Here is a 15,848-nt window from a genome sequence, read left to right on the forward strand (position 1 = left end):
CCCAAAGTACCCAAGATCGCAAAGATCTTGTGCCAATGTGGAGAAAGGGAGGCTCAAGAGGGACCTTTCCACTCTGCTCAACTCCATGCCAGGAGTGTGCAGCCAGGTAGGACTGGTCTCTTCTCCCAGAGAAAGTGACAGCACAAGAGGAAACAGCCTCAAGCTGCACCAGGAGAGGTTTAGGTTGGGCATTAGGAAAAATTCCTTCATGGAACAGGCTCCAGAGATGGATGGAGTCTCCATCTCTGGAGGGATTTAAATGCTGTGTGGGTGTGGCACTTGGGGACAGGGGTTAGTGGTGGCCTTAGCAGTGCTGGAGGAGTGGTTGGACTGGGTGATCCTAGAGGGCTTTTCCAGCCTTAGACTTCCCCTAATTCTACCCAAGCCCTTTGGAAAAGCCAGGTTAAAAAAAAAAAAAAAAAAAAAAAAAAAAAGACAAAAAAAAATAGACAAACCAGCAGTCCCCAGTCAGGTGTGTCACAGAGCCACCTTTATTCACCTGTGGGTCACTGCCTGTTGCAGACCACACCTGCTACAGGCGTTTTCTCCTTGAAATACAAAAGAAATATAAAAAGAGCTTTCCCGAATCCCCCATCCACGCCCCCCGGGGGGGTCAGACGTAGATCCCGACCCAGAGCAGCAGGAACAGGACGCCGAAGCCCATGAAGAGCGATGCCACCAGCGAGATCAGCAGCTCCTTGTAGATGTCCCGGGTGTACTTGGTGGATGTCACCTCGTAGCTGCCAGGCCGGGTGTTAAGGTGATAAAACAAAGGCACAGCAAGGCGAGGGGACCCCCACCCGCTCCCCTGCCCCCGGGAATCACGGCGATAATCCGGGATTGGGAGCACAGCAACGGGACCTTGCGCTCATCCGCGGGGATACACGAAGAACCAGGCGGTGAAGAACATGCCGATGGCCAGCAGCACCACGGTGAGGTGCGGGAATACGGCCGGGTTCACCGGGCTCGTGTATCTGCTCATCGCCTCCAGCTCCTGCGGGGACACGGCGGTTTTCAGCGGGGCCGAGCCGCCACCGGGCCAGACCCGCTGTGGCAACCCCCGGTTCCCCCCATTCCCGCCCTCACCATGTCGCCGGTTCCTGCAGCGACACGTCGGCTCCGCTCCCGCCGCCGCACGTCCGCCCCCCTCTGACGCCGGAAGTGGAAGTGAGGGCGGGAACGAGGCGCGGCGAGCGCGAGCCGCTTCCCTATTGGTCCGCGGCGGCTCCCAGCGGGCTCGGCGGCGGAGCGCGGGAGCGGCGGCGCGCGAGCGGCCAGGTAATGGCTGAGGGATAACGGGGGGATCTGAGGGGAAACGGGAGCTCTGAGGGGGAATGGCTGAGGGATAACGGAGGGATCTGAGGGGAAACGGGAGCTCTGAGGGGGAATGGCTGAGGGATAACGGGGATCTGAGAGGAAACGGGGTTCTGAGGGGGAATGGCTGAGGGATAACGGGGATCTGAGGGGAAACGGGGTTCTGAGGGGGAATGGCTGAGGGATAACGGGGATCTGAGCGGAAACGGGAGCTCCGAAGGGTAATGGCGTCTGAGGGGCAGCGGGGATCTGAGGGGAAGCGAGAGCTCCGAGGGAGAATGGCGTTTGAGTGCGAACGGGGATCTGAGGGGAAACGGGGGCTCTGAGGGGGAATGGCTGAGGGATAACAGGGATGTGAGGGGAAACGGGGCCTCGAGGGGGAGTGGCGGCTGAGGGGGAACAGGGATGTGAGGGGAAACGGGGACTCTGAGGGGTAATGGCTGAGGGATAATTGGGGCCCGGAGGGGAAACGGGAGCTCTGAGGGGGAATGGCGGCTGAGGGAGAACGGGGGCCCTGAGGGGGGTAATGGTGGCTGAGGGAAAGGGAATATCTGAGGCGGATGGAAGAGGGATTGATGGCAGGCCTAGGGAGCTGGGAAATAAGGAGATAAGAATGGGGAGGTGATGGGGTCTGGATGGTTGTAATGGTGGAGATAATCGAATTTTGGGGAAGGGGATTGGGATGGGAGGGATAGAGGCTGGAAGGGGAGTAATGACAGGCCGAGAGGGAGTGGTGAGGGATAAGGGTGGCCTGAGGCAGGACTCGGGATAAGGGCTGCCAGTAGAGGCCACAGCACTTGGAGTGATGGTTTGCAGGGGAAGCAGTGCCCTCTTTGCTTCCCCCTTCTTGGGTGGCCCAACATTCCTCACGCAGAGCCTGCTCTCAACATCCCCCTTTTCCCTTCCCCAGGATGGGAATCCATGGCTTGGCCAAGCTTATTGCCGACGTGGCTCCCGGGGCCATCCGGGAGAACGACATCAAGTCCTACTTTGGCCGGAAAGTGGCCATCGACGCCTCCATGAGCATCTACCAGTTCCTGATCGCCGTGCGGCAGGGAGCCGACGTGCTCCAGAACGAGGACGGGGAGACCACCAGCCACCTGATGGGAATGTTCTACCGCACCATCCGCATGGTGGAGAACGGCATCAAGCCCGTGTACGTGTTCGACGGGAAGCCCCCGCAGCTGAAATCCGGGGAGCTGGCCAAGCGCACGGAGCGCCGCGCCGAGGCGGAGAAGCACCTGCAGGAAGCGCAGGAGGCCGGGGAGGAGGAGAACATCGAGAAGTACAGCAAGAGGCTGGTCAAGGTGACCCCGCAGCACACGCAGGAGTGCAAGAAGCTGCTGACGCTGATGGGAATCCCCTACGTGGAGGCACCCGGCGAGGCGGAGGCCAGCTGCGCCGCCCTGGTGAAGGCCGGGAAGGTGTACGCCGCCGCCACGGAGGACATGGATTGCCTCACCTTCGGCAGCCCCGTGCTCATGCGGCACCTCACGGCCAGCGAGACCAAGAAGCTGCCCATCCAGGAGTTCCACCTGAACCGGATCCTGCAGGACCTGCAGCTGACCTGGGAGCAGTTTGTGGACCTGTGCATCCTGCTGGGCTGCGACTACTGCGGCAGCATCCGCGGCATCGGGCCGAAGCGCGCCGTGGAGCTCATCCGGGAGCACAAATCCATCGAGAGGATCGTGCAGCAGCTCGACACCAAGAAGTACCCCCTGCCCGAGAACTGGCTGCACAAGGAGGCCCAGAAGCTCTTCCTGGAGCCCGACGTGATCGATCCCGAGGCCGTGGAGCTGAAGTGGAGCGAGCCGGACGAGGAGCAGCTGGTGCAGTTCATGTGCGGGGAGAAGCAGTTCAACGAGGAGCGCGTCCGCAACGGCGTCAAGAGGCTGAGCAAGAGCCGCCAGGGGAGCACCCAGGGCCGGCTCGACGACTTCTTCAAGGTCACCGGCTCCATCACCTCGGCCAAGCGCAAGGAGCCGGAGCCCAAGGGAGGGGCCAAGAAGAAAGCCAAGAGCAACTCCAAGCCCAACGGCACCCCGGCCACAAAGACTAAAAAGGCAAAATAACCACATTGGGCACCCACAGACCTCTGGGATTGGGTTTTTGGAGGGCTTAATGAGGAATTTTAGAGTAATGGCAGTTGTGTGTAAGTGCTGCGTGTTAGGGCTGGGAAGGGATGGGTGAGGCCGGCAGAGTGGAACGGCTTCTGGGCACAAACACTCCCAAATTTCAGAATTCCAAAGCTGAACAGCTCCAGAGCAGACCCAGGAGAAGTTAGATTTCAGCCTGATCCCATCCATCCCAGAAAAGGTAGATGCAAGCAGAAACTTGCTTGAGTGATAGGAGTGGAAGGCAAGCTGGAATTGGGAAGGAGGCTTCAAGTAATGAGGTAAAATTCTCCCTTTAAAGAGAATTCATTAAGGTTTTTCCTTCCCTTTTCATGGTCACTCTTCTTATTCAAAACCCAGTTGTGATCTCAATTCCAGCCATGTCCTGGCCCTCTTTTAGTGGGTAATCCAGGGAAAGCTGAGCCCAGACTGCAGCTCTCCCAGCCTGAAATTTGCTTAGAAATGCTTAAAAATAAAAATATCCATAAGCCTAGAACTGCAGCCTCTTAGTCCCTGAATTCCAGAGGCATTTTTCCATGTTGTACACACTTAGAGGTCCCCGGATGGGAATTAAAACCTTTTATTTCTTATTTTATTCTGTATTTTCTGTAGTGTTTTGCTTGTCAGAGCCACGGGATGGGTTTCGTTTTCAGAATAAAATTTGAACTCAAAGACACTGTTTCTCTTTCTCCAGAGAAGTGGCTTAAGCCATGTTTTTAAATGAAAATCCCAGTTTTAGAGGGAATTCTGTAACAGCTGAAAAACCATTCGGAGTCTGGAACACAAAGAATTCCAGTTTGAGGTCTCTGGATGCTTCATAGACATCAAAATCCGTGAGTCTGCTCTTTGCCAGTTTGGACAATAAGAAGCTGACTTGTTTCATGGGGAAATTAATCTTTAATATTTATTATGCATTAATCTTGCTAAAATTGGGATTTATGTTTCCTTGCTCTGGATTCTCTTACATGTTTCAATCTACAATTGTTTTTTTTCCTGGAAGTTTTTAAATTAAGTATTTCTCTTTTATCTCCAGATATCTTCATAGGTATGGGAATGGTTTTGTGGTGGAGGGATAAAAAATTATTTTAAAATAATAATATCTGGAAATAAGTGTGGGAAATTTACCAGTTCTAAAAGCTGCCTTTCCACCACCCTCTCCCCGCCTGGTGGTTTGTGGTATTTCACTCCATTTTTCCTCCATTTCTCATTCCAAGCAAAGATTCTCACTGCTTCTGACACTGACATTATTATTAACGAATTCCAGTTCCACTCTGTGCTGTGGGAAGCTAGGGACCCAGCAGAGCCAGTCAGAGAGGGCACGGGGGATTTGGGGTCTCAGGTGTGGGCAGTCTCCCCGTGGGAAGATCGGAATATTTTCCACCTTTCCCCCTTTTCCACCTCTTAGTTCTAATTAAATGAATTTTCAACTTCTTCATCCCAGTTTTCCAGCTGGCTGGACCATGCCCCATGTGTTACCCACAGCATTCCCACCCTCATTCCAAGCCCAATATGTGCCAGCTCCTGGGAAGAAAGGAGCCCTGTCCCAGTGGAAAGCAGAGCAGTGGGAACTCCCAGACAGCTTTTTGGGAAACCCTGAGTTTATCCAGCAGGAAGAACGCTACAGATTTTGCCAGCTGCGACCACGAGCTGCATCCTGGATCCATGACAGCCATCTCCTGAGAACTCCCTTGCGCTTCCATTCCCGCTGGAGCCTCCTGTGCAGCACTGCCCGCAGGGTTCTCTCCTGGGGCACTGCTGCACCCTGGGAGCCGTGCATCGGGCATCGGCGGCTCAGGGACACTTGCTGCTGGGAATGCTTTGCTGGAATGGCTCGGGCTCCCACTTGTATTTCCAGGCTTTTCCTGGCTGTGGGTATCTGGTGAGTTCTGTGGATAGCCACGGCTCCGAGGCAGCGGGGAGACCTGTCCATGTGGGCTCCTCCATCTGGAGTCCAGCAGATCTCATGGAGGCTCTGGCAGGGATGAAGACCTTTGCTATAAATATCCCAGGTGGGGAGATCTTCCTTGGCCTCGTCCTCCACAACCAGCTTCAGGGACCTGTGGAGGTCCTGTTCCTGACACGGGAACAGCTGCCTTTGCTGCCGGAGCCTCTTGTCCAGCAGCGTGCGGAGCGTCTGCCCCGATGGCTCCGCCGCAGGATCCTGGGAGCCATGGATGGGGCACCGGCGGCTCCAGGACACTTCCACTTGCTGCTTGGCAGGAACAGGCCAGGTTCCAGTTGGAGCACAACCCAGGTCACAGAGGGTCTGCATGGAAATGGAGGAGCCTTTCCGAGGGATGGACATTCTTGGAACGGAGGAGGATCTCAGCCAGCGTTGGGTTCTGTGGAGGACTGAGCCTTTTCCAGCAGCAGATGTTTTCCTGCAGATCGGGGCTCTTGTTGGGCTCCTGGAGGGCTGGGGGCTCTCAGAGGAGCTGCAGGAGCTGCAGGAGGCGCAGCAGGGCAAGTGGCCTTGCTCCAGCAGCTGCTCCAGATCCTCCCACGACAGCTGCCACATCTCCGCGTCCCGCGGGAAGGACACCTCGGGCCACAGCGGCGTCACCAGGTCCTGCAGCTCCCGCGCCGCTGTCGCGCAGGGGGTGCAGCAGGGGCCGCAGCCGCAGGGGATGTACAGGGGGCTCTGCGGGGCAGCCGGGCCGTGCGCAGGGGGCTCCTCAGCCCGGGGGGAACCGGGAGCCCCCGGGGCCGCTCGGCAGCACCGCGACGCCCCGGCCCGGCTCCCGAGGCGCTTCCGCGCCTTCCAAATGCGGGCGGCCAGCAGGACGGCCGTACTGGCCACCAGCAGGACGAGCGAGGGGAGCAGGAAACTCATGGCTTCATCCGTGTCCCATCGTGGCCGCACTGGGAGCCAGGGGTGGTGGCACGTGTCCTGTGGAGACACCGTGCTGATGTCACAGTGCTGCGGGGGGGGGCACCTGTGTGACATCACAGCCACGCCTCGCCCCAGCGCTCACGGCCCCAGGCCACCCCAGTGCTTCCAGGGGCAAAGGGCTCCATGTGGGCAATGGTGGCCCTCTGGAGCAGAACACATGGAAAGATTCTCAGGCAAGTAGGACACAGTGATGAGGAGGAGGATGATGGTCTCACCTCCTGGCTGACAGAGCTGGGGACATGGATTGTCCCATGGGACACTGCAGGGTGCTGCAGGAGGAAAAGCTCAGTCACCACAAAACATGTCTGTGTTATCCACAGCATTCCCATCCTCAATCCAAGGCCAGGGCTGTGCCACACACTGCAAAGAAAATGATCCCTGTGACTCCTACTAAAAGCAAACAACCAAAGCACTGAGGTGGAGCAGTGTGTTTTCTGTCAAACGTGTTGGTGATGGAGAACTTCATCAAGATGGGACTTAGCAGGGGAAGAGGGGCAGGCTGGGTACCCAGGACATCCCGTGTGGCACAGGGCAGGAATGTCATCTCCAGTGGAACACCTATCCTACACCAGCTGTGGCACTGCCACACGGTGCCAGCTTATCTGTGTGGTCATGGAAGGACATGGAGGGTGGCACCAGCGCCATGAGTTGAGTCTGACTGGTTTGATGTCTGGGATAAAGCCACATGTACTGGAGATTGTGGAAGGTGGTGGTTGCTGGTTCTTGGGCTGTTGGGAAGAATTTGGATCCCATCCCTCCCAGCTCCTTCTGGAGACAGTGTTTGGAATCACAGAATGGTTTGGGTGGGAAGGGTCCAGCTGGGAGCAGATCCAGGCTGAAGGTCTGGATGGACAAGGCCCAGTGGGAGTAGGGAATGGGGCTGCCTGGAGAGCACTTGGGACCCAGCTGGGAGGTGCTGGTGACTCCTGCCCAGAGATGGAGTGACAGAATCGAGATTAGAATCAGCTGCAACGCCAGGCCACCACCTGTGGATTTCCGGGGGGGAAATGCAACTGCTGGCCTGAGGCTGGTGCTAATTGGTGTTGTAATAATCAAGTGGAGATAATTGCATCTGGTTCATGCCATGAGAGCTTGTGTGGGGATCAGAATAGGTTGAAGTGAAGCACAGCAATGTGCCTGGAGGAACAAGCCTGTGGCTGCTGGGGAAAGGCTTTGTGGATGTCCAAGAGGGAATTGACTCCATGGAGTTTGGGTGAGGCTGTGCTTCTGTGTGGTGCTGGGGAGGAGAAGGAGAGGAGCTGAGCTCATGGAATTAAGCAGGAAGGAAGACAGAAGGGATGTGAGCTGTGTTATCTCCCAGAGACACACACACACACACACACACAGAGGGACATGCTGAAATGTCACTTTATTGCTTCATGGAGGGGTCCAGAATGTCTTGGGGGCATCAGTAGGTGCTGAAGATGGCCTGGATGTGCTCCCAGTTTTTCGGTTTGTAGGTGCCAACCCCTGCAGCAGAGGGATGTGTGAGGCTGGGACATGGAGATCCCCAAGCACAGCCCCTTGTGCCCCACACCCCCCTGGGTGCTCACCTTCCTGGAGGGGACTCCAGCAGCTGAAGAACTGCCAGTAGGTCCTTTTGTTTTCATTGCCAGCCAGCTCGTGGATGGAGGTCACAAAGGGACCCAAAGATGTCTTCTGTGTCTTGAAGCTGCCAGCAAAGGGAGTGAGCTCAGAGCTGGGTGGGGGGATGCAAACACCTCCCCTTCTCTCCCACCCTCTGGCTCTCACCAAAAGATGTCGGGTTTCTCATTCCTTGCCACCTTCATCACCTGGAGCAGCGTGGAGTTACCTGGGACACACACCGAGGTGGAGTAGTGGAAGTAATTTTTCAGCGTGTTGGTGATGGAGAACTGCACCTGGATGGAAGCTGCGGGTGGAGAGAGGGGCAGGGTGGGCAGCTGGCACACCCCGCCTGGCACAGGGCAGGAGTGTCACCCACAGGAGGTCAGCTCCAGGCTGGAATTGCAGTTCTCCCCAGCACTGGAGACAGGGGCAGCTGTTGGTGTGGAGACATTCCATTGGTGGCAGCACAGCCCCACCTACCTGCATTCAGGTACGACTTGTCCACCAGGGCAGGCAGCACCTGGGCGATGGCCATGGGCTGTTGGTAGTCATAGTTGCAGACCACGCTGAAGGCCTGGGCACGGTCCCACTTCCGAGGGGCGTAAAACTCACTCGAGGTCTCCAGAGCCTGTGGAAGAGGTGGAATGTGGCACAAGCAGCCTGGGAGCGGAACTGTGACCCCCAGAGCCCCTGTCCATACCTGCAGGGCCAGGCCCATGCTGTAGATATTCCCGATCGTCCCATTGTGCTTTTCTTGCTCATCCAGAAAATCGTTGGTCACCGCCTTCAGTGCATCATGGATCAGGTGCTGCTCGTCTGTGTGGTTGTAGGTGCACACCAGCGCCAGTACCGCCATGGCCCGCGTGTCTGTGGGATGCCAGCGTCACTGTCAGCACCCCAGAGACACCTCTGGGAGTGGAGGGGGCACAGCGGGGCTGGAGGATTCCCTTACCCACTTTGAGGGAGCTCTTACGGTTCAGCAACTCCTCGGCCACAGCCTTGACTGCATCTTTGTAGTCATATTCCTTCACCAGGCACAGGGCCAGGATGTCCAGGCTCTCTGTGTACCAGGTGATCACTGCAAGGCAAAGAGGGGTGAGCTGATGGGGTGCAGTGAGGGTGACACCCCCCAGTCCCCCCAGTCCTTCCCTCACATCCCTGTGTACCGTTTTTGCTTATCTCCTCATTCATTTTCTGCTTCAGGATGGGGACCAGGTTTATAGTCTTCCCCATGGCATGAACACTTCGGGGGTCCTGGCAGGAGGAGAGGAGGGCGAGGACGTACAGAGCCACTTGTCCCGAGGTCAGGTCTGTGGGGACAAGAGGACAGAGTGGTGGGATGGGATGTGGTGTCCTGGGAGCTGGCGGTGCTGAGCCTGCAGTACGGGGTCTGCTGGGATCAGGTGCACCCCCTCCCCTGCTCTGGGTTCTCCTCTCCCTTCCCCACCTGTCTGGGCTCTCTCCACTGCATCCTCCTTTATCTCCTGGAGCAGCCAGTTGTGGACATGGCCGTGGGTGGCTCCAGCCAGGTTCATGGCCAGCAGGATGCTGGGGTTCGGTGCCTCGTCAAACTTGACGGATTTCTCCATGCGGTGCAGCAGCTTCTGGACCACGTCGTGATTGCACCCCTCTGCCACTGAGGGCAGGTCACCAGGAGCCCTGTGCAGCATCCACTCGTCCCCCTGCAGTGTCACCGGTCTGTCTGCGGTGCCACTGCAGGAGGACTGACACTCACCGCAGCCCTGCGTGACCGTGGCGCTTGCCAGGGCCAGCAGGACTGCCATGCTGTAAGCCATGCTGGGCATCCTCTGTCCTCAGGAGAGCTGATCCACTCAGGGCAGCAGAGTCCTGCAGGCACTCATCTCTCCAGCTGTGCCCTCTGCTTTTATCTGCTTCTGGTGCCATCCTGTGGTCACTGCCCACCCTCACTTCCTGTGGCACTTCCACATGATGCCAGCTTATCTGTGTGGTCACGGAAGGACGTGGAGGGTGGCACCAGCGCCATGGGTTGAGTAAGAGAGATGCTCCTGTGTGACTGGTTTGATATCTGGGATAAATCCACATGTACTGGAAATTGTGGTGGTTGCTGATTTTTGCTGTTGGGAGGAGTTTGGATCCCGTCCCTCCCAGCTCCTTCTGGAGACAGTGTTTGGAATCACAGAATGGTTTGGATGGGAAGGGTCCAGCTGGGAGCAGATCCAGGCTGAAGGTCTGGATGGACAAGGCCCAGTGGGAGTAGGGAATGGGGCTGCCTGGAGAGCACTTGGGACCCAGCTGGGAGGTGCTGGTGACTCCTGCCCAGAGATGGAGTGACAGAATCGAGATTAGAATCAGCTGCAACGCCAGGCCACCACCTGTGGATTTCCGGGGGGGAAATGCAACTGCTGGCCTGAGGCTGGTGCTAATTGGTGTTGTAATAATCAAGTGGAGATAATTGCATCTGGTTCATGCCATGAGAGCTTGTGTGGGGATCAGAATAGGTTGAAGTGAAGCACAGCAATGTGCCTGGAGGAACAAGCCTGTGGCTGCTGGGGAAAGGCTTTGTGGATGTCCAAGAGGGAATTGACTCCATGGAGTTTGGGTGAGGCTGTGCTTCTGTGTGGTGCTGGGGAGGAGAGGGAGAGGAGCTGAGCTCATGGAATTAAGCAGGAAGGAAGACAGAAGGGATGTGAGCTGTGTTATCTCCCAGAGACACACACACACACACACACACAGAGGGACATGCTGAAATGTCACTTTATTGCTCCCTGTAGGGGTCCAGGGTGTCTTGGTGGCATCAGTAGGTGCTGAAGATGGCCTGGATGTGCTCCTCATCGTGTGGTTTGTAGGTGCCAACCCCTGCAGCAGAGGGATGTGTGAGGCTGGGACATGGAAATCCCCACCACAGGCTCCCCTGCACCATCCCTGGCCCCCTTCCCCACCTTCCTCGAGGGCATTCCCAGCACTGAGGAACATCCAGTAGGTCCTGTCCTCCGTGCTGCCAGCCAGCCCGTGGATGGAGGTCACATAGGGACCCCAGAATGTCTGCTCCGTCTGGAAGCTGTGGGAGAGTTGCGGAGGCTCAGAGCTGGGTGGGGAAATGGCAAATCCTACCTCCAAAGCCACCCTGGCTCTCACCTAAAGGTTTGGGGGTCCTTCTTTGCTGCCCCCTCCATCACCCGGAGCAGAGTGGAGCCACTTGGGACTTCCACTGAGGTGCAGTTGTGGAAGGGTATTCCCTGGAGCTCGTTGGTGATGCAGTAATGCACCTGGATGAGGGCTGTGCAGGGAGAGAGCGGCAGGGTGGGCCCCTGGCACACCCTCAGTGGGCACAGGGTGGGAACATCATCCCTGCGGGGTCTGGGCAACTCCAGGTGGGATCGGCGTACCTCTGGGAATGCTGTGTGTCCCCAGCACTGGGGGCAAGGGCAGCTGTCGGCCTGGGGACATGGTGGCAGCACAGTCCAGGCCAGCCACATCCAGGTAGGACCTGCCCACCAGGGCTGGCAGCACCTGGGCGATGGCCATGGGCTGCTGGTAGTCGTGGGCGTACACCCTGGAGAAGGCCTGGGCACAGTCCCACTCCCGTGGGTGGTAAAATTTCCTTGTGGCCTCCAGTGCCTGTGGAGCGGGTGGGATGTGGAATGACACATCTGGGAATGGGACCAGGTGGCCGCGATTCCACACTCCCCTGGCACCTCCCCTACCTGCAGGGCCAGCCCCATGCTGTAGATATTCCCGATCATGCCGTCCCTCTCCTCCTGCTCATCCAGGAAGCTGTTGCTCACTGTCTGAAGTGCCTCCCAGAGCAGATCCTGCATGTCTTGGAGCTCCACTTGGTCATAGACGCAGGCCAGTGCCAGGGCCACCATGGCCTGGGTGTCTGTGGGGTCCTAGAGTCACCGCCAAGGCTCGGGATAGACTGCAGCAGTGGGAATGTGGGAGCAGAGGAGTTCCTTACCCACGGAGATGGGTCTCTCGGGGTTCAGCACCTGCTTGGCCAGGGCCACTGATGGCCTTTGAGCACCATCTGCCTCAGCCAGGCACAGGGCCAGGGTGTCCAGGCCCAGGCTGTACAGGGTGGTTTTGGGAATCCCCTCGGCCTCTGAAAGCAACGAGTGGCAAGATGACAGGGTGTGGGGACAGTGACAGCCCCAGACCCCCGAGCCCCAACAAACCCAGTTTGGTTGTCTCCTCATCTGTTTTCTGCTGCAGGACACTGATCAGGTTGAGGGTCTGCTCCAGGGCATGGACATGGTGGGGATCGTGGCAGGAGGAGAGGAGGGCGAGGACGTGCAGAGCCACCTGTCCCGAGGTCATGTCTGTGGGGACAAGGGGACAGCCAGGCTGTGCTGAGCTGAACACCCCAAGAACTGGCAGAAACCTGGTCCCCAGGGAGCTGGTGCCTTCCCTCCTTTCCCTCCCTACCTTTCTGGGCTCTCTTCACTGCCTCCTCCTTGATCTCCTCGAGCAGCCACTTGTGGATGGGACCGTCACTGTCCCCCCCAGCCAGGTTCATGGCCAGCAGGACACTGGGATTCGCCGGCTCCTCAAAATTTACAGATTCCTCCATGCGCTGGAGCAGCTGGGAGACCTTATCCTGCGGGGCCACTGGAAAGAGGGGGAGGTCAGTGGGATCCTGTGTCCCATCCGTGGTCTCTCCTGGTTCTGCGTAGGTGGCTGACACTCACCACACTCCTCGGTGGCTGTGCAGCCCAGCAGGGCCAGCAGGACCCCGATGCCCAAAGCCACACCAAACATCCTTCTGGAGCCAGCTGACCCACTCAGGGTGGCAGAGTTCTGCGGGAATTCGGCTCTCTGGGCGTCCTCTCCGCTTTTAGCTGTTCCCAGTGTCCTTGTCCCGTCACCTGCCCTCCCCCAGCTGCCCTGGCTCTGCCAAGCTCTGCTGGCTTATCTGTGTGTCCAGCGGGGGAGGAAGGCCGGTGATTTTCCATTTGCGATCACTGGGGACCACTTGGACCACTTCAATATCCCTGAGGCTGTGATGTTGTATGGGATTCATCCCACTATGTCCCAGAAGGAACCACCTCAATCTTCCACCCAAGGTCCTGGAAGCCTGAGGGCTCCATTGCTGGCTGGACATTCTCCAGCTGTACCCCACTTGGACTTTTCCAGGAAACTCCAGCCCAGGTAATGTAACTTCAGTGCCAGGAAAACTGGTGGAGAAGGTCATACTGGGCCCTGCTGGGAAAGCAATTCAAGGACAGTGCCTGCCTCAGGCACAGGCAGCTCAGGAGAACAAGAGAAATTCCCGTCTAACTGGTTTCTTATCCTGCTGCCATAAGGTCTCCTGGCTCAGAGGTGATGGGAAGGCAGAGCCTGTTCTTTTTTGGCATTGCAGTAGGAGTTTTGGCCCTGTCCCTCACCGAACCCTTCTGGAGGTGTCCAGCTGGGACAGGGTGTGCTGGCTGCTGTGCTGGATGTAACTGGGACAGGGAACTTTTTGTTTACTGCATTTGGATTCAGAATGATAATGGTGCGGATAACACACGGGAGGTTTGGTGGTTGCTGAGCGGGGTTGCCCTCCTCAAGCACTTTGCAGTGTCCCCTGGGACAATCCAGGACGAGGCATCATCCTCAGGGACATTCCCTGTGCCTTCTATGGGATGGGGGAGTCTGGAGGCTGATGGTGTCACTTGGCACAGCCCAATGTGGTGGAGGACCCGGTGAGTGAGGGATGAGAGGGCCCGAGCGAGATCCCTCCAAAAAAGGGAGGTTACAGCCCCAAAAGGCCTGAAAAGTCATGGAGGGTTTCTGTGAAAAATACTGAAAACTGCAAATATTCCCGGTTTTGTATATTCTGAGAAATTTTAATGCATTTAAAAACTGATTCCGAAATAAAAGCCTGTGTCTGCTGTGTTATAGACAGGATATAGACGGTAAGGAATTTTGGTTACGGAGCTAGAGGCATTGAAAATACACATTTCTCTATCCGGGGCCGAGGCCGGGGCTGCTCCCGGAAGGAAACGCCGCAGCCCCGGGAGCGCAGGCGCGGAGCCGGGGGCGGCAATGGCGGAGCCCGGGGAGCGGCGGGGCCGGGCCGGGGCACCGGGGGCGGCGGGCTCGGAAGTGAGCGGGGAACGGGGACAGCCCCGGACGGGGAACGGGAACAGCCCCGAGCGAGGAACGGGGTGTCACTGTCCCGGCACAGGGATGGGTGTCCCGGTGCCGGGATCGCTGTCTCGTCCCGGGACACGGAGCACGAACGAAGGCGGCAGCAGCAGCGGGAGCTGCAGGCAGGGGACACCGGAGCTGCCTTGGCCGAGCGGGGCCCGGGGCGGATTTTGCAGGGGCCAAAATGAACATTTTGGGGTGAAATCTGAATTAATGTGCAGGGGCCAGAACGCACAGTTTGGGGTAAGGATGAAGTGGTCGATGCTCTCCGGAGGGACCAGCTCGGGCTGGCTCTGTGTTGCTGTGAATAATTTGCTTTATGGAACGAGACACCTGAGACTGCCGCGGGAATCCAGGGCTGGAGCCGGGAAGGAAACCTGGTCTGACCGCGGGAAGGGGAGCGGGGCTCAGGCGGGGCCCCCGTCGGTCACTGGAGCCGCCGCCGTGAAAGCGACGTGTAAGGATGAATAGCGAGATATAAGGGACGTATGGATTGTAGGGTTACCGATAACGATACATAACGGAGCTACAGAACGATCGTATAACGAGATATAAACAAAACTGCCCCCTCGTCATCCTTGTCCCAGCCCCGCTGTGTTTTCAGGATCGTGGGGGAAGAGCCGGGCTCCGGACAAGGCTCCCGGGCACGGCGGGGAATTCTTGGGGTCCTGTGCGGGGCCAGGATTTGTCTCGGTGCTCCCCGCGGGTCCCTTTTGGCTCAGGGGATGCCGCGATCCTGTGCCCTGGAGGGTGGCACAGGGGCATCGGGGGGTTCTGCCCGCGGCGTTCGCGGCCCCGCCGGCTCAGGGCGGGTCAGAGGCGCGGCCGCCCCGGGACGGCGGCACCGGCCGGGCTGGGAGCGCCCGGTGCTGCCGCCCCGTGGGCAGCGCCGGAACTGCAGCCCGGGACGGCGCCGCACCGCGGGAGCGGAGGGGAGCGGCGTCCTGGGAATGCTGGGGAATCCCTGGGAATGCTGGAGCACTCCGGGAATGCTGGGGCAACCCTGGGAATGCCGGGGCACCTCGGGAGTGCTGAGACATCCTGGGAATGCTGGGGCATCCCTGGGAATGCCGGGGCACCTCGGGAATGCTGAGACATCCTGGGAATGCTGGGGCATCCCTGGGAATGCTGAGACATCCCGGGAATGCTGGGGCATCCCAGGGAGTGCTGAGGTGTCCCGGGGAAAGCTGAGGTGTCCCAGGGAATGCTGAGGCACCACAGGGAATGCTGAGGCGTCCCAGGGAATGCTGAGGTTTCTCAGGGAAAGCTGAGGTGTCCCAGGGAATGCTGGGGTATCCCTTGCCCGGGGCGCTGGGCCGCGCATCCCTGATGTGGTGGAGAAAAAGGAGAGTCCTGGGTTAGTGGGAGGATGTTTCTGGAATGGAATTGGGAGAGGTGCCGATCATCCCAAGGAATCCGGGGCTGCTTTGGCTCGGAAGGGAGCACAAGGTCATTGACACTCTCCTGTCTGATTGCACAGCCAAGAACATCCCAAAGGGCCTCCTCACCCTCATGGACAGCAGGAATGTCTTCCATGGCTCCTGTTTGGGAATGGCAGTGGCTGTTGGGAGCTCTGGCAGGAGCACCTGGAGACCAGGTGAGAGCAGCAATGGGATCATTCCAGCTGCTGCTGGAGGCGGTTTTCTCTTTTCTGTATGTTCCTCTGGTTGGTGTTTTTACAGCAGTGTTCTAGGGCATGTTTGAGGGTAATTCCAAGATTTTTGAAACAGTTGAGAAGCAGAGGGGAAAAAATGTGAAGCTGATCCATTTCTAGTAATCCCAAACTTCTCCCACAGCACCATTCTGGATGAAACCTAGGTAAGGGA

At 57.9% G+C, this 15,848-nt stretch overlaps 3 protein-coding genes across 3 annotated transcripts; 1 reads left to right on the forward strand and 2 right to left on the reverse strand.

Annotated features, from left to right (window-relative positions):
- Positions 1–468: 468 nt before the first annotated feature.
- On the reverse strand, positions 469–2,204 carry TMEM258 (transmembrane protein 258). The gene is made up of 4 exons (XM_059473905.1): positions 2,185–2,204; positions 1,087–1,285; positions 885–994; positions 469–740 (listed from the first exon to the last, which is right to left on the reverse strand). Exons 1-4 carry the CDS (start codon positions 2,202–2,204, stop codon positions 614–616), a joined length of 456 nt encoding a protein of 151 aa, XP_059329888.1. The 3' UTR covers positions 469–613.
- On the forward strand, positions 1,229–4,100 carry FEN1 (flap structure-specific endonuclease 1). Its single transcript, XM_059475237.1, has 2 exons — positions 1,229–1,278; positions 2,225–4,100. The coding sequence occupies exon 2, from the start codon at positions 2,226–2,228 to the stop codon at positions 3,384–3,386; it is 1,161 nt and encodes a 386-aa protein (XP_059331220.1). The 5' UTR covers positions 1,229–1,278; position 2,225; the 3' UTR covers positions 3,387–4,100.
- Positions 4,101–7,684: 3,584 nt separating this feature from the next.
- LOC132074249 (uncharacterized) lies at positions 7,685–12,748 on the reverse strand. Its single transcript, XM_059473909.1, has 16 exons — positions 12,579–12,748; positions 12,316–12,498; positions 12,066–12,209; positions 11,849–11,992; positions 11,595–11,770; positions 11,277–11,508; positions 11,026–11,167; positions 10,830–10,948; positions 9,356–9,721; positions 9,075–9,218; positions 8,861–8,986; positions 8,609–8,775; positions 8,389–8,536; positions 8,074–8,212; positions 7,875–7,993; positions 7,685–7,791 (listed from the first exon to the last, which is right to left on the reverse strand). Exons 1-16 carry the CDS (start codon positions 12,646–12,648, stop codon positions 7,730–7,732), a joined length of 2,481 nt encoding a protein of 826 aa, XP_059329892.1. The 5' UTR covers positions 12,649–12,748; the 3' UTR covers positions 7,685–7,729.
- Between the last annotated feature and the right edge of the window lie 3,100 nt (positions 12,749–15,848).

The sequence above is a fragment of the Ammospiza nelsoni genome, chromosome 6 (assembly GCF_027579445.1).
Source record: "Ammospiza nelsoni isolate bAmmNel1 chromosome 6, bAmmNel1.pri, whole genome shotgun sequence".
NCBI lineage: Eukaryota > Metazoa > Chordata > Aves > Passeriformes > Passerellidae > Ammospiza > Ammospiza nelsoni.